Source organism: Helicoverpa zea, chromosome 29 (assembly GCF_022581195.2).
Source record: "Helicoverpa zea isolate HzStark_Cry1AcR chromosome 29, ilHelZeax1.1, whole genome shotgun sequence".
Classification (NCBI taxonomy): Eukaryota; Metazoa; Arthropoda; class Insecta; order Lepidoptera; family Noctuidae; genus Helicoverpa; species Helicoverpa zea.
In genome coordinates, this window is record NC_061480.1 from 5156918 (window position 1) to 5175457 (window position 18540).

The 18540-nt window shown below is 35.9% G+C and overlaps 1 protein-coding gene across 6 annotated transcripts; it reads left to right on the forward strand.

Moving 5' to 3' along the window:
* The first annotated feature begins 1806 nt into the window (after positions 1 to 1806).
* LOC124644061 (single-stranded DNA-binding protein 3) lies at positions 1807 to 15559 on the forward strand. Of its 6 annotated transcripts, none has more exons than XR_006986000.1 (7): positions 1807 to 2285; positions 3385 to 3600; positions 5797 to 5943; positions 7239 to 7430; positions 8718 to 8837; positions 10969 to 11090; positions 11507 to 15559. XR_006986000.1 is itself a non-coding variant. In XM_047183258.1 (7 exons), exons 1-7 carry the CDS (start codon positions 1940 to 1942, stop codon positions 11497 to 11499), a joined length of 1140 nt encoding a protein of 379 aa, XP_047039214.1. In that variant the 5' UTR covers positions 1807 to 1939; the 3' UTR covers positions 11500 to 11679. The 6 variants fall into 6 exon arrangements, 4 of the variants coding, with proteins under 4 accessions (XP_047039214.1, XP_047039215.1, XP_047039212.1 ...); XR_006986001.1 differs by having other exon boundaries at positions 11489 to 11679; XM_047183258.1 differs by having other exon boundaries at positions 10983 to 11090; positions 11489 to 11679.
* Positions 15560 to 18540: the final 2981 nt, after the last annotated feature.

Here is an 18540-nt window from a genome sequence, read left to right on the forward strand (position 1 = left end):
ATATTATTATTATTATTTTTTTAATATGTACTACTCAAAATCTTTCAATAGATTCATAGGTGGCGCTTGGGTGATGATTGCACCCAGGCGCTACATGAGCTAGAGACGGCCCTGATCTTAAAAAACCCTTACCAATAGTAAGACAATTGCAGTTTTCACAGAAAATGTTTTACTGTTGCTCCAATAAAAAACGTACGCGCCCTTTTCTGCGTACACAATACTTTCAAACTTTTCAACCTGAAAAAATTCTCGCGCTTGCTATGATCGCGCTTTCATGTATTTGTGCTGTATATTTGTTATACAGCAAGAAAGCGTATTCATCTACTTTTAGTCCTCGACCTGAATAAAAATTTTCGCGCTCGCTTCGCTCGCGCTTTTTTCAATTTGTCGTCTGTAATTATGTCCAAGAAATCGCGTTCGCTCAGCTCGGACCATTTTCTACGTAAAACCACTTTTTTAACCTTAGTCCTCGACCTGAACAAAAATTTTCGCGCTCTCTTCGCTCGCGCTTTTTTGTTTGGCACATGTGTTTAATATAAATACGAGAAATTGCGCTCACTGTGCTCGGGTCATTTTCTACGTGAAAACACTTTTCTTTACATTCGTAAAAATTTTGAGCTCGCTACGATCGCGCTTATTGTATTTATACTACTACTTTTAATATTAAAAGAAGTATACGCTACAATGTAATATTTTTTGTGACTTGACCACGACTGTGTGACCCCCCCCTGGCGCTGAAGCTGGATCCGCCCTTGCATCAAGAAGTGTTAATAACTTGAATAACCGCAATGGGATAAAAAGTATAATTAGAATTATCCATCGACGATTACGAATTCTGTAACCTTACTGACCGATTAGAATCTAATCGTTCTAATCATTAGATAGAATAGACTCATAGAATTTAGAAGGTATCAAATGACCAGTGGATAAGTCGTAAATAATAGTCGGGGAACGTTACTAGCTCCACCCTTACACGACAGATTGGTTTTCATTTGACAAAGGACTAAGTAACTGATCACGCCTACCATACGTCACATTACCTTCCTTATGGTATCTCCGCTATCTTTTCTTCCTTCGTGGAAAATACATCGAAAGTTGTGCTATGTTTTGGAGTGATGTTTTTTTTAAATGCACAATTTAATTGATCGTCAACTCTTCCCATAAAATGAGTTGGGATTATGACGAGAGCACTTGTAAATTGAGAGAGAGAGAGGGAGAGAGAGAGAGAGAGAGAGAGAGAGAGAGGGGGAATCCAGAGCCAATATATTTTGTATTTTGTACATGTTTTGGCTCTAATCTAGTGCACAACTATTTTTCGAGTTATCAGTTTATTCTAAAACATTATTGTAAATTATTTCAATGATATTGTAATGGTAGGATTTTACTGACTGCAGTTAATTCTGCAATGCAGAATTCTATTTACCACCGATTTTTGTAATTTGCAACTGCATAGCGTACCATTTGAGTGAGTAATACTCACTATTGAACAATAAAAAATGAATGTTAAAAAAATTAATAGGATAGATTATGGAGAGACGATGAACCTTTTCTTGCTAATGTAGAGCAGAAGATCGTTGGAGCGTCAACGAAATACGAATCTTTGCATGATCTTTGCCCACTTAAGTAGTCTCAGCATTAATCAATTTTATTTTGCATCACTACTTGTTGGATATGGGTTGTCATTATTCATTAAATAATGTTGTCTGTCTGTGATATAAAGCTAGTTTCATCTATAGACAACAGTTTAATTATCTGTGCTAACCTATTAACAATAATTTTATGACAGCTATCTGCACGCCGAGAACAAACCGATTTCTCTATGCCACAGACGCCAAATGTCGCCATCGATCAATGACATTTTGTGTAGTCGAATTTATTGATATAAAGCGTTAATGTAAATAATAAACAATATCATCATAAAAGTCGGCTTCCAGTCGATATGTATGCCAAGGGCAAGGGCTCTACGGTGCCTTCGGACGCTCAGGCTCGCGAGAAATTGGCGCTCTATGTGTACGAATACTTGCTTCATGTCGGTGCGACCAAAGCGGCTCAAACATTTTTGTCAGAAATACGATGGGAGAAGAATATAACACTGGGCGAGCCGCCCGGGTTCCTCCACTCGTGGTGGTGCGTGTTCTGGGACCTGTACTGTGCCGCGCCGGAGCGACGGGACACTTGTGAGCACTCATCAGAAGCGAAGGCTTTCCACGACTATGGTTTTGTCAATTCTGGTTATGGAGTCAACGGTATCGGACACAACGCCGGCCCGGCGCCGCCCAACGACGGTACGTGTGCTAAATACGCGAATAATCGCACCTACGACGCTCAATCTTGTAATTTACAACATGTTTTTGTGGCAACATTTTTCTTATCTTTTGGGTTGAGAAAACTAGGTTTTTCCGTTTGTAATGTGTTTATTTAGCTGAGTTTAACTGTCTTGTTGCGATTCCTCGTGATTTTACTACGTTTAGATGTATGTTTTGGGTGTTTTTATGTGAAATGTGTGTCTAACCCACAAATTGTGGCATGTAAAGAATGGCATAAAATTTGTCTGATCTATGGTAAAAACAAATAGAGCTGTCTGATAACAGTTTTATCACAGTTATGTGCTGTTTTGACTTGTTGCTAATGTGAATCGATGAACTGGCAAAATGGGATGATGGCCACATTATTCTGCATTTCATATTTTTGTGTCATAGTTAAATAGTATAAAAGTATTATGCTATTACAACTATATTGACTATTCAATAAACTGAAAGCTCTAAAGAACAAAATATGTGATATTTTTAGTTTCATGTTAGTTATGCCGAGCTAAGTAGAAAATATACTTTCTAAAAATTTCATTTCTCTAAATGAAAAGAAGTAGATGAAGCATTATTATTATTTTCAATGAATAAATGAAAAATAGAATGGAAGCTAACAACTGCTACTAAAGTAAACCTTTTAAGTCTTTTAACACTTTACTTAAATAAAATAAATACATTGTAAACCCTGTTTTTATCATGATTTGTATCAAAAAGTATATACAGTTGTCAATTTCAGGTCAATATTAAAAAAATAAATGCTAAATAATATAAAACTAAAATATATAATATCAGAAATTAACTGAAACTAAAAAAGTAAAGTTAATATGTCCATATTTAAAATAGAAAAAAACCTAGTCCTTCCAAATAAATCAATCAATAATTTTAAATCAATTGTAAGAAATAGACACTACATGGGGTGATTGGGTTATTGACCAATACTTGAACATGTGATTCTACCCATGATTACAAACTACTTTCCCAAAGAAACTTTTTTTATTCACATTTTATATACTACTATCCATATAATTTAATAAAAAATCTAACATATACTCAACACAAACGAATCTTAAAATTCCAGGCATGGGCGGCGGAGGCATGCCCCCCGGATTCTTCCCTAACTCTCCACTCCGACCGTCACCGCCAGCCCCGCATCCCGGATCTCAGCCATCTCCCCACGGACCACAACCACAGCTAATGGGCACTGGACAGCCGTTTATAGGACCTTGGTACTCCGGTGGAGGACCGAGAGGAGCCGTACGGATGGGCATGGGCAATGATTTTAATGGGCCTCCAGGTAAAGACTTAGAATTTATTAACCTACCAGCTTTTGTCAGCAATTTCACCCAGGTCATTTGGGAACTACTGCCTGCACTGGGATAAAATAAAGCCTATGGCACTCAGGAATATTGTAGCTATCTATCAGGGAATTTTGAATTTGAAAGAATTTTGAAAATCCAACAAAGTCAAAGTCAAAATCATTTATTAAAGTAGGCTAATACGATTAGCACTTTTTAAGGTCAAAATTACAAAAATGACAGCACCCCCAAAACGCCCCCCTTTCACCACTGCCTAGTGTTATGGCTGGAAAGAAGAAGCGGTGAAGAACAAACTTCCCAGCAACACAGCTGTCTATTACGACTGCCTCGTTGGTCTAGTGGTCGCAAGCGCGACTGCTGTGCTCGAGGTCTCGGGTTCGATTCCCGGGTCGGGCCGAAATCGCTTTGTGGGTTTTCTTAGACTTTCACAAAGCAGCCTGTAGTCTGGAAGTTGGTGATTGATTTACCCGTGCATCGGAGAGCACGTAAATGTCGGTCCTGCGCCTGATCTCTTTCCGGTCGTGTCGGATTGCCGTCCCATCGGGTTATGAGAGTGAAGGAATAGGGAGTGCAGCTGTGTCTGCGCAAATGCTCGTGCACTATAATATGTCCTGCGCAGCTGGCTGATCTCCTTTAATGAGAACAGCCGCCGTGGCCGAAATCGGCCGTGGACGCCATTATTTTTTATTTTTACAATTTAATTATTATTAATTTAAAACACTGAAAGATACAAAATAAAGCAATTTTGTTCCACTTCAGACCAGCGGTTCCAAAGATTACCCCCTACATACAAACTTACAAATTCTACCTCTTTATAATATGAGTATAATACTACTAGCTTTAGAAACTACTTCACATATACAGATAGAAGTTGCATATAGCATCATCCTCCGAGCCTTTTTCCCAATCATGTTGGGGTCGGCTTCCAGTCTAACCGGATTCAGCTGAGTACCAGTGCTTTACAAGAAGCGACTGCCTATCTGACCTCCTCAACCCAGTTACCCGGGCAACCCGATACCCCTTGGTTAGGTTAGGTCAGACTTACTGGCTTCTGACTACCCGTAACGACTGCCAAGGATGTTCAATGACAGCCGGGACCTACAGTTTAACGTGCCATCCGAAACTCAGCCAATGGTGTCTAAGATATACTTAGAAAGTACATACAGACTTAGAAAAGTTGCATTGGTACTTGCCTGACCTGGGATCGAACCCGCTCCCTCATACTTGAGAGATTGGTCCTTTACCCACTAGGCCACCACGACTTTTTAGAAGTTGCATATAGCATTTGTCAATAACTAGGCTATGTAATACTGAAATAATTTGTCAAATTGATCCAGTAATTCCTGAGCGCCTTCAAAATCAAAGTCAAAGTCAAATAATTTTATTTAATTTAGGCCTTTAGAAGCACTTATGAACTTCAGCTTGATAAAATTAGTATGTTTAATGCTTTGAACATGAGAAAAATAATGATTAATAAGAGCACAAAAAGTAAAAGTGATATGAAATGACGACGATAGCGACATCTACCGATAAGTTAGAAGAGTCTATTGAAGTCAGAACTAATTTTTTTTGTATTTAATTCTCCCCATAAAGAAAAATGTAAAAATAAATTTTCTTTACTGATTTTGAATATTTTATTTACTCTTTAACGCGTTTTTAAGACAAACTATAAGTTCTCTTTATAATCTACTAGTGAGCACATTTGAGCTACATATAATTTTCTTTACAAATAAATTGTGATGACTTGAATGAAGAGTTGCTTGACTGATATGTGCAAACTTCACATAAACCATCTACTAAATAGTCCAAACAAAGCCTAAACACTTGGTTTGGATATGTGAAACCGTTCTTGACTTATAAAATTACTAGAAAAAGTGGCATTAGAAAGAAAGAAAAAAGAAAGAAAATAAATTTTACTGCGCAACAATAGACGCATACACACACTTAAAATTAGGCACATTATACAGAAATAATAATAGGAGGGGAAAAATATGCGTCTTAAAGCGCGCATTACGGCCCTTGCTCAGCATAATAATCATTATTTTTAGGGTTCCGTACCTCAAAAGGAAAAAACGGAACCCTTATAGGATCACTTTGTTTATAGATTGCCTTACATTTATCTAAAGGCTACATAACTTTATCTATCTCTTCTACAACATACACAATCACCACAGGTCAGGGCATGATGGGCAATTCTCTGGAGCGGGGCGGCGGCGGCGTGCTGGGCGGGCCGCGCATGACGCCGCCGCGGCCCGGCATGGGGCCCATGAGCCCGGGCGCCTACGCCGCCGGCATGCGCGGCCCGCCGCCACAGGGACCAGGTATGTCACTAGTTTAGATAAATACGTACCTGTTTTAGTGTTCTATCTAGGTCAGGATGGTAGGCTTAGGCGATCTTCACACTACCCCGCATCACGCTGCATGTTGCGTGTCGACGTACCTACGCGCGTTCCTGCGGGAGTGCAGATCTGCATCATCGTGCGGGTTTTTTGCGCACTCACGCGCGTAGGTGCGTTTTGTAGATTCACGCACGGCGGCTCTCATCGAGTTCCATTTTCAAACACACTTATCACGCCCATTCAAAATCACGCGCGACACTGCGGGATTCGGTGTGCCATACCTTGCATCTCGCCCCGCACCTACGCGCGGGGGTGCATGTTTCTCCGCGTGTATGCGCGTGATCCGCATGAACGCGCGTGGTTGCATTTTCAGTGTGTTGGACTGTGCGTGTTTTCCATACAAACGGAGATACTTTCAAACAACGGAAGAACACGCATCCACGCGCTACGCTGCATGCGGGGCAGTGTGAGAATTACCTTAGCGAATACTGACTGCATCCGGATAAAAAGCCTATCTTTAGAATACCAGATATTCTAAATGTAAAAATTCAAAATTTACCAAATGTCTTTTAAATCGGTTGAGTATTTTTGGAATAAAAGCGTAATATATGCAGGCAATATAGGCAGTTATGCTATATTAGTATCAAATGAACTGAAACTTGGAATTATTTTAGTATGATATGTAAATCAAAATATCTGCAGTATATCGTGATCAATACCAATGTTTTTTTTAAATAAATGCCTTTGAGAGTTTTAAGACGAAAACTTGGACCTGAGGTTGGATGAAGTGCGCAGTAGATCTTTTAAGAACAAAAAAATGTCTACTGCGCAGTTGAAACCCACTCTTTAAAGGTCGTGGTGATTAAAGATTACCTGTGTATGAAGTATGCCAGTGCCAATACAGGCAAGTATGAATATGTTTTTTTTTCCAAAGTACAGAATCGATACAGAGTAACGAATTTGGGAAATAGCAAACTGTAAAGTATAGTATTTTTTATTAAGAGGGAGATAATCCAATGCCGGCTCCCGCTGTGCATGCAGCGTGAGGGAGTATCAGACTCTTACTGACTAAAACCCACCATGTTCCCTCTTAAGCCCTTTGAGTATCAAGTACTTCAATAGGCTCTTAATTTTTATCATCATTTAACTCCTATTACGAGGAATAAATATGACAGTTTGACATATTTAGCTGTCAAACATATTCTCGAGTTAAAATTTACCTGGCCATTGGGAAAGTCGGCCCTAGCTCAGTAGATTGAAACATATATTTACTCCAGGTATGCCACCAATGGGTATGGGACCTCGAGGCGCGTGGGCCGGGGGCAGCGGTGGCGGCGGCGGCGGCGGTGCGGCCCCGCTGAACTACTCAGGGGGCTCTCCGGGCGCGTACGGGGCCCCGCCGGGCAGCAACGGGCCCCCGGGCCCACCGACACCGATCATGCCAAGCCCACAAGACTCGTCCAATTCCGGTGAGTTTAGAGATTGGAATCAGGTGGCGGGGTGATGGACGAGTGGTCGAGTGGTCGAGTTTTTTTTTTGGAAATTAGGTTTTTAATTCTAAAATGGGTTTAGGGTAATTTTAAGAAGAAAAAAAATACTCAGTACTTGTAAGTATTTTTTTTAAGTAACGCTTAGTTGTTGTGTATGTTAAAATAATAAAAAAAGATTTTTCCGTATTTTTTTTTTATAAAAAAGAAACTCGATACCTCCAAAAAGCTTCCTGTGTTAAGCATATCATTTGAAAGTTGTTTGATTATTTAAAAAAAATATATGTTTTTAAAAACTAAGATTTTCAAATAACTTTCGCCGTCAATCCCAGCTGCCGCCTTTAACATTATTTTTTCAGTAAAAGTCGAAGGAAACGCACAAGTTAACCCAAAAAAAAGTTATAATTAATTTTATTTTAACAAGAGTTTACGAAGTTCGCAGGTCACTTAATACAAGGTATTTAAATGTCGCACTAGATCTTAATTTTATGTGTTTTTGAAGATGAGAATACATAAAAAGTAAAAAAAAAAAAAATAATAGAAAAACAAAATTTCCCGGTTTTATCCAGTAGCATTATAATTCAGAGATATTTTTGGCAAAAAAGAGTACATGTATCCTCATCTTCACCGATGCTATCTACAAAACTGACAAACAGCATCTTTCCTAGTGAATGTATTTACTTTCTTTCTTTCTTTCCGTTTCGCTTGCTTCATTCTCTCACAACTTTGGTTCACCTCATATGTGCTTGGTTAATTTCTGTACTACGCTTTTTTTTGTAAAAAAACTATTATTTTTTTAGTTTTTATTTTCTGTATAGACTCTTCTTTAGATTTTAAGATTTTTTCTCGAAATATTTTAGTTTCGAGAAATATGGAAGCTGGTGTTAGAAGTCGTTATTTGAGAATTTGAAAGTAAAATTAAAAATCTTTTGATACCAGTTTCGTAATAAAAAATGTGTACTTTAGCTTGTAGTTCCCTTCTCATAGACAAAATTGTTTTTTTTTTTCATTTGTTTTTAGATTATTTTTATTTTCTTGCTTAATAAATAAACATGTAAATAAATTTTAAATCCGCATTTTTTTTCGCTTGCCATTTTAACAAAAAAAAACAACCCTTAATAAAAAAAAATGACACTAAAAAATTTAAAAAATAATTTTGTCTATGACAATCAAAAAAAAAAAGAAAAAAAATTACCGACCACGAAAAAAAAATTACCGATTCAAAAAATTTGGGTTACGGTAAAGTCACGCATACTGTATGCGCGGCAGGGGGCGAGAACATGTACACACTGATGAAGCCGGTGGGCGGAGCGCTGGGGGCCGAGTTCCCTCTGCCCGCGGACCACGGCCCGGCGTCGCAGCACCTACCACAGCAGCCGGCCACTGAAGGTGGGCTGCACCCAGGATAGGGTTTCTTGTAAAACCGATCCTTAACCGCCAGTGTCTTGTGTTGGTTAATGTACACTGTGGCCTATGTTGGACCAGTTCATACATGCATAGTTTTTAAAATGTAACGTAAAGCCGTCTTTTAGATCAAGTATTACGAATTTTCTCAGAAATAAATTGGCAAAAAGTAGTGTGTATATGTATTTTGAGCAATTGCATATAATCTTATATTGCCTCAAATAACAAAATTGGCCATAAGTCACCAACACGAAAGTAAATGCATATGTCATTAAATAGCTGCTGGTAAAAATTATTCACTTTTCTTAAATTTTAATTTGTTTTATATCGATAAGATTTACAATACTAGCTATTTCTTGTTTCTTCGTTCTGAAGCTACTATTTGTTACTCTTTCGTTCTTAAAGTACTGGAAAAATTTTGGTATAACTTACATATAAGGTTAGCATGTAGCTCATGTTTTATACTCTTGAGGGATTCCACACATTTATTTCTGAGAAAATAAGTCCTGGGATCTAGACTATTAAGACTATCAACATAACCCGATGTGTACAGTAGCCATAAGGGCTCTGACACTAGCGTGATTTTTTAAACAAAAAAAAGAAAAGAAAAAAATACAAAAAAAAAAATTGAAAATGAGTTTGGTTGCGGTGGGTTGTGCGGCGCCGATTCGTGTCGCTTTATTGGTCTATAGTTATTTAAAAAAAAAATGCTTCCATTATGTTTTTTCGCGCTTAAAAGCGGCGTGTCAGAGCCCTGCTTTATTATTTTATTTTTTTTTCTTTTTCATAAAAAATTTTGGTTGTGGTTCACATCATGTAAGTGTTATAGAAATTAAGTTTTTCCTTTTAAAATCAACCACATATTTAAATTAAAGTACGTATATTTTTTTCTTAATGTTTTTTTTTACATCTTCAACAGTAAAATTCAATTAGTTTTATTTGTTTAGGTGTCTAAATATCCAGAAACAGTGTATCTGTTTATGAAATTATTAACTTCAGCGTTTCATTAAAATGTCTGCGATTTTGTTTAATAAAATTTTCCAAAATTATGGTGATATATTGTACAATTATCATTCACAGTTTCTGAAAAAAACCTTTAGTTAAAGGTACCTTTATTTAAGAGAATGAAGCAAGTCACTTAAATTCGTATAGGTAATCCTCACTTTGTTCAAAATTATTAAGAAAACTTGGAAATCCTTTTTTGACTAATTATAAAAATTTTGCGAGGATTCTTTTGAGTGTGGTCCGATTCTAAAGCATTCCAACATTATAATTATATTTTTTTCCATTAGAGCTTTTTTTAATAATGAGCTTCGGCAAAATTCCTCCATGCTCAGTACATCTGGGCACCTATTTGCTTTGACATCATATTAATTCGGTCGCGTGTCGCGTCATCATCGAAAGGCTTTTCTTTCGAAAAAAGTGATATTTGTTGCCAATGTGAGAATAAAAACTCCAGAAATTAACAAGTGAGAGTCAGAATCCAGTTTTTTTTTTGTAAATTTCAGATCAGACACAACATAAAATGTGTTTTTCGGCTATAAAATGTACATTTTCATTTATTTTTTTTCATATTTAAACTTCATTAATTTGGTATGTAAGTATGAAATTGTATTCTCACTCTGGCAGCCAATATTGCTTCATTTAAAATTATCTTACAAAAGCTGGAACAAACTAATATAACTTAAGAACTAACCAACTTTAAAAACATGAAATCCTCAATATTACTCACTTTGCCTTGAATAGGCGTTATGACAGGAATAAAAAGTGATTCTAATTAGTCTGTCTTTTAGATTGGCAAAAAAATAATGGACACCTATTTCTTTATTTGAACAATACATTTAATATTTGCTAATATTTAAAGAACGCATTAAGTGTGGCATGACGTTTAAGTCAATTTTATACCCCACGGGCCTACAGTGACTTAACATAAAATTCAAACGTGCAACACGTGTCTTCGTTGTTATTTGTAGGAGAAAAGAATACGTGTCCATTATTTCAAGCTTACTAAAAGACAGACTACTTTTTTTTTCATTCACCATGCCATCTACCGAGGTGTGACAACCAAATAGTTTGTAATCTATACTCCCGACGTGATAATAAAGGTAACCTTCAGGTGTCTTGTCTCAGGGCTGGGGGGAGTCGACGGCATGAAGTCGTCGCCCGGAGGCGTGGGAGGGGGAGGGCCGGGAACTCCCCGGGAAGACTCTGGATCGGGAATGGGAGACTACAACTTAAGTAAGTATTAGAAAGTGATGTTTTTTTTTTTGAAAATTTGTGTAGTTTCGAGAGCTTGAAAGGCATAGTTAGCAGAAATGCGGGGTTTTTAATTAAAATAAGCTCTCTGGTAAATTTAGTTGGGCTGGATTTTTTGCCTGAGTCTTTTCTTTTTTATCGACTTTCCAAAATACTGTGAATATTATATTTTTGACAAATCTTCTGTCCTAGTACGATTTATCATAGAGACAATTTTTCTTCATTTTTTCCAAACTCCTATTTTTATTTTGCACCTTGTAAAATATACCTAGTGTCTGAAATATGTGTATATATTTTTTGCGTGTTTTTCATATTGCTTCTAGTTATAGTTGACAATCGACCAAAAATGTACAGTATCAACAATCGACAATCATAAATAGTTTATTTTTAAAAACCAGGTTTCGGTGGCCCCGGCGGCGACCAAAACGACCAAACCGAATCGGCAGCGATTTTGAAAATAAAGGAAAGCATGCAGGAGGAGGCCAAGAGATTCGAGAAAGATCCCGAACACCCGGACTATTTTATGCAGTGAACGGTTCATTTTCGAAAATAACTGACGCGCCGCCGACTTGCCGAGAAAAAAAAGTATTTTTTTCTTTTCATTTTTTTTACCGTCTGAAAAAATACCGTTACCGAAGTTTTGATACGTTCGGTTTTTTTTTGTAGTTCGGTATCGGTAATACCGAAGCTCTTTCATATTCAAGTAGTTCGGTAATTCGGTAATACCGAACCACTTACATAGTCAAAATAAAATCTTTTTACTGTCAACTTGAGCGTACAAAACTGATATCGGTATTTTTTTTGGAAACGGTTTTTTGGTATTCGGTAATGGGAAATAGTTCGGTTTCGGAGTTTGAAGTGTTGAGACTTTTCGATATCGTTTTTGTATTGGTATCGGTATTTTGGATACCAAGTTTTTTGGGTATCGGATTTTTTCGATACCGATGTATAATTTTCGAAACCGAACTATTTTTGTACTATTTTGTACGAAATTTTCATATGCATTGCAAAGCTAGTTAAATTATAAATTCGGGATGATTTTTTTAAATCAAAAAATATGTGAAATATTTGTATGATCTCAAAATTATACATTTTTGGTGAGTTGGCGCGCGTTCTGATTTGCGTTCCGACGGTCTGATGGTAAGAAAATCATGTATTTTTCAAAATACCCTTTTCCTTCGGAGTTTTCCTTTGCACAATTATTTATTATTTTTAATTTAGCCCGGTGTAGTATATTCTTTTTTTTAATAATATGTTTCTCGGATCAATGTCAGTTGTGTTACATATTTTTTTTATTGACATAAGGGTAAATAAATTAGTAAAAATTCACATAGGAACGAACTTTCATAAAATTATGGTCATTTATAAACTTTGGAATATAATAAGACTTTTTAAAGTCTGCAGCTACGTACAAAAAATATTTTAAAATTTTAATATGTGACATAATTGGCAAAAAGTACCCAAATTCTGGTGGTAGGGGGTGAAATTGTTAAATGCATTTCGTTAACGCTTTTGTCAGTCAGTAATGATATTGTCAGTCATCAACGACATTGTCAGTCAACAACGGCCAAGTAGTTTTTGTATAGAAAATGTTTACCGTCGTAATTTTGTATTGTGACGATGTCATATTTTGTCACAAGTTAATTTAAAAATAATTAATTTTGATTCATTTATTAAATATGATTTTACTGAAAAATCAATTAATTACTACGTGATTTTTTTAAATCTACAATTAAATGTAATCGATATATATTTTTGATTATTACAAAATAGAGTCTGTATGTTTGTCATGCCCTACCATCAGTAAAAGTGATGAATTATATATTAACAATATTTAAGTTATATAAAAAAGGATTTTTTATTTCGAATAAATTTATTATGTATGTCCTAGTTATGTAAATGTCTTTATTTTTAAAAAACTAATTTTTTGACTATGAACTTATTGTCGAAAAGGGGCTTCGGTTGGGGGAAAGGGCTAAGTTTCCAATTTTTTTTTCAAAATTTTTGGGATTTTTTTTGAGAATTTTCAAAATCGTAGGTCGACCGTGGTCTCGCTATTTGAACCGAAATTTTGCCTCAATTTAGACACTTCACTGTCCACGATTCAGGCACAATGGTTAAACACGCCTTACTACAAAAACTTAAACATCTGTTGAACACTTGTCTAAAAAACGGACCTTATGTCAACGTCATAATGTGTCATTTTTTTTGACAAGTGTTCAACTGACGTTTAGAAGTTGTTGTGGTACGACGGTCAGTGTGTATCACATATGACTCAAGAGACAGGGAAGTTATTAAAACTATATTCTACAGTATAAGACTATCCTCTCGGAAGATTTAGAACGCTTGGCCCCTTAAAGCAGGCAACCGAAGCCGTTTTTTTTTTATATAAAATACATAATATTTTAAGAAAACGACATAGCGCACCGATTTTTATCAGTTTTTTTGTGCGTTAATATGTATTGAAATTGTTTTTTTTTTGGGCTGAAGTGTGATTCCTAATTTTGCAAATCTATATACATATATAAAAATGAATATATGCCTTCATCACGCCAGCACGCGTGGGTTTTTGTCACTATCCAACTATTGAAAGCAGTAATCTGTGGACGCGGGTAAAAAAAAAACATCTTTGGCAATCGTTATGGGTAGTCGAAGCCAGTAAGTTAGACAATCAGTCTTATGAAGGGGTATCGTGCTGCCCTGGTAACTGGGTTGACGAGGTCAGATAGGCAGTCTCTCCATGTGGCACACTGGTATTCAGCTGCATCTGGTTAGACTGGCAACTGACGCAAATATACTTAGGAAAAGGCTAGGCAAATGATGATGAATTTTCAATTTATCATTTTTTTTTCAACTGTCACCATTCTTGCTATATTAATTCCGGTTATTTGTGTGTGTAAAACCTAAAAAAAATGCGGTTTTAAAAGTTAGGATGCACCACTTCAGCTCAAAAATTATCAATTCTTCTTCCACATTTTTAAATCGAGAAAAAATATGGTAAATTAGTTGTTTAGCATTACATTGTTTTTAAGCTCTTAATGTTCCTAGATTTGTATTTTTTTTTTTAATTTATAAGGACGCGATTTTTAAAGGAATTTTTAATTATTCAATGTATCGGTGCGTCAGGCGGGATCGTTTTTGGGAAGCGAACATTTTTCAAGATGGCCGTTTGACAGCTCAGATGTCAAACTGTCAGGTAATGTCAAAAAATTTCTTTCTGGTTAATGGATGGAATATGGAATGGAAAATAGATAAGTTGCTTTATGGTATTGTTTTCAATATTTTTAATGATTCATGCCTTTGAAATTACATAAAAATTGACATAAGTATATCGTCAATTTTGACGTAGTTTTATATTTTTTACAAACATTTTTAAATAGGTCAAATTTCTTGAATAAAAATTGTGCGTGCCAATATTTAAATCACATTCACAATTATAATATTTTTAATAAAAAATAGTTTTTGAGTAATTAGTGAGTTTCCCAAAGACGGTGTCGCGTCAGTTTTTTTATGTTTCGAAGTGCGATAGAATTATTGGAAGTAAGTGTCGATAATTCCTCTCACTCCGGAACAGGCATTTATTCATGTTTAATAAATTATATCGATATACAGATATTGTCGCGCGGTAACCACTATGTTTAGTAATAGCGGGCTAGGGCCGCACAAAACTATCGATATCGAGAAATATAACAAACAAAACAAAAGTTTTTATTTATCGACAATATCGATAACTTTGCCCGTCCCTGGTCAAGGTGGAGATTTTTATGCAGAAAAATTTTATACCGTGAGATAGTGATGTGTTGTAGGTTTCTTTTCATTCTGGTATTTTTCATGTAGTATAGGTATTTTTTTTTCTTTCGGGGTGTGTGGAAATCTGTATAAATTAGATTTTACTAGAGATTTTTCGGAGAGGTAGTTCTTAAGTTATATGGGGCGTCGCCCTGTCCATAGCTCTGCGCAAAGTTGGGTTCATTTAGTGGCCACTAGTGATGTGACACCTCTATATCGGTAACAATTGAATCTCGACTCGAATTCGGACAAAAAAGTATTTTTCGTTTATTAAAAAAAAATCGTGTAAATAAAATCAAACCTTTTGGATGGAGATTATTTTTCAAATTTTTATTTTAATTTTAGCTTTTTTTTAACACTAAACGGACCCAAACATTGTATATTACGCAGCGTTGAATTAATTAGGAATTAAGAATTTAGTGTTAACACAAAATAGATTTCAACAATGCAAAAAAAAGTTTTTTAAAAAATATTATGATTATTTTTTTTTGTTTAATAATATTAATTGATTAATACAAGTAGCGTGAGGTTGTATCTTTGTTTAAAGTTAAGATATAATTATTTCCTTTAATTTGTCACTTAGATAAATAAAATATTTTTTTCTTATCTTATTGATGTCATGTTTATATACATACATAAATAGTTATTATATATTAAAGATATTGCTCGTTTTATTTCTAAAATAGCACCTTTTCCCACTACAACACTTTTAATATACGTTTATTACAATTTTGAGCAATATAATAATGAACTTAAAGCTTTTTATTCACACACTAGCTTTCCGCCCGCGGCTTCGCCCGCGTGGAATTCGGTTATATTGCGGTATAAATCACAACTATAAGAAAACTTCTCATTCCCACGGAAAAATCTAAGAAGCGCGATGTAACGCTGGATACGATTAGTTGTTAAACCAAAACTGAATGGTACACTATATTATACGTTTTCCTTTGTGGAGCAAAAACATGCAGATTTTGGGCACTGGAAACCCAGGAACACGCTACATAGAGCTGACCATGCGAAAAACAATGTTTTTCTAAGTGTACTCCAGCAACCCTTAGAGTTTGGCCTTGTGCTTTATTAATGGTCATTGCAAATGAAACCCTTATAGGAAATTGTAGTCTTTTAAATTGAAATGGGAGGTCTGTTGGAATTGGGTTAGCAGCGGTGAGGGAGTGTCAGACTCTTACCGACTAAAATCGTCGTGTTCCGTTCTAGGCCTTTTATATACCAGGGCCGCGGTATCTCTTTCGAACAACCCGCAGCCCCGGCTGGCCCTGGCCCTACTGGGCCCCACTGATTTCAAAACACCTTAAGACTAATTCGTGGCGAACCTTAACACCGCGATACAGAAAAGCACAACGCCATCTATCGAGCTATCGGGAAGCTCGCGATTGAAGAATGAGCTACAGGTTAAAGCGCGAGATATCATTGCACTTCTTACGTATTTTAAAAACACATCGTTACCACGTTTTAAAAACACCCAGCGCCATCTATCGCATACCTCAAGAACTATATAACTTAACTAATACTTATACCAATTAGTAATTCGTTGAATTATAGTTATTTCAGGATAAGTAGATGTAAAAAAAACAGTTAAGACGATAAAACAAATTGTACGTCATCCCTCGGGAATTCCTCATTTTGGAGGATTCATTATCGTATCATTTAGCTTCTAAATTTATATGTTCATATTCGTTTGCAATATATAAGTAGATGTAAAAAAAAACAGTTTAGACGATTAAACAAATTGTACATCATCCCTCGGGAATTCCTCATTTTCGGGGATTCATTATCGTATCATTTAGCTTCTAAATTTACATGTTTATATTCGTTTGCAATATATTACCTTGTTTTAAACGACACACAGCGCCATCTACAATCCATCCATCAAGCAAACAATATTTTTGTTTTCCCTCGGGAATATCTATTTTTTTCGGGATAAAAAGTACCCTATTATTTAATCCGGACTTCTAACTTTACGTCTGCAAAATTTCAAAGCAATCGGTTCAGTAGTTACGGCGTGAAAGCGGAACAAACAAACAAACAAACAAACAAACTCACTTTCCGATTTATAATATTAGTAAGGATTTACACAAAAAATGGTATCATTATCTACTAGAATAGTAAAACCCAGGCTTTCACTGATGGATTGTGATTTGGCATTACAACTTTCTATCCCCGGTCGAAGATCTAGAGGCCGCCCCAACACTAGATGGTGGGATATAATAGTGAAAGACATGACGGAGTGTCAGGTGTCTGAGAGCGATGTCGCAGATAGAGCGAAGTGGAGAAGCAAAATTAAGAAAGATGACCCCATCACCACGTGGGATATATAGCAGGAAGAAAGAGAAGGTTCACTGATAGTAGTCATCATACCTATAATTTATTTGAGTGCGCGCTACCTAAACAATCTTGATAGAACTTTTTACACAAATAGGCACATGCTAAACAAATAAACCAGTGCTTAAAATAATGATACCGACTCAGATCTAAGGAAAATTTAATCTTTTTTCAAAATTTGAAATTTGAAAATTAAATCTGAGGATACCGACAATTGATTAAGCAGGTAATTGTTACTTTTATATTTACATTCATTTTTTTATATTAGTTCACTAGCGACCCGCACCGGCTTTGCACAGGATAACAGGATATCCCCATGAGTTTTGAAGATTTAAGTGTACAAAGGACGTATTAATTTATAAAAAAATACAAAGGGAAAGGGACAGAAATAGCGACTTTCAGCCTCACTTATAAAAATCATGTTCTAAGCAAAATTTTAACTAATCAGGTACTACTCAAAGCCTTAAGTAGTGATTAAATATTTGTGTTCATTAGTTAAGATATGCTTAAGCAACGTTTATGTATAAGTAAGAATTTTTCTGAAACAGCCCTTAAGTATTACTTATTTATTTAATTTACGTTTAAGTAAGACTGTTTGTTTTATGCTATGTAATGATGATAATGATAAATAAAAGTAATATCAAGTACAAAATAGTCAAAGTGAACGACGTGGTAATCGAATCCTTCACCTTACAAAGCATAACCTTCTAACCATGAGTCCATGGGGTTGACATGGCGTGTCTAAGACGGCAGGTGTGTCGCGTCACACATTTGTAAAATCACGACAGCTTAGCAAAGGAGTTAGGGTTGAATAATATATCGCGTGTATCTGTGGAGACAGAAGTGTTAGGAAATAGGTACCTATGTGGCTTTTAATCATACATCTGGGGCCCGATTCCCCTAATTTTACTTAAGCGACATACGATTCACGTTCGACTCGATTCGACTGAGATCCAATCCCGACTCGATTACGATTGAATCGTATGTGGCATTCCGCTATTTTTTCTTTAAAATAAACATTTTTATCCTTTTCTGTCATTCAATAATGAATCATTTTGTCTGCAAATGATTTACGATTGCAAAATGATTGTACAGCAAACTACCGTGTAGACCAAAATCACGTGGAAAGTCGTCTGTACGCGACTGTACAAAAGCCCTAAAATAACATCAAACAACTTGTTATCCATTGTTTACCCATCATTTGTCTAACTAAATTACACTACAATCATATTGCATGACGAACCAACCTTAAAACATTAATTTTCAATTTATTTCAGCGCTTTCTAAGAACCCACTCAAGTTC

Bases quoted from the DNA above. Each gene is read 5' to 3' on its own strand.
- LOC124644061 (XM_047183256.1), top strand. From the start codon at position 1,940: ATGTATGCCAAGGGCAAGGGCTCTACGGTGCCTTCGGACGCTCAGGCT. The intron at 5,944-7,238 runs GTATGTCACTAG...TATTTACTCCAG, and splicing joins CCCGCCGCCACAGGGACCAG to GTATGCCACCAATGGGTATG. The intron at 8,838-10,982 runs GTGGGCTGCACC...GTCTTGTCTCAG, and splicing joins ACAGCAGCCGGCCACTGAAG to GGCTGGGGGGAGTCGACGGC.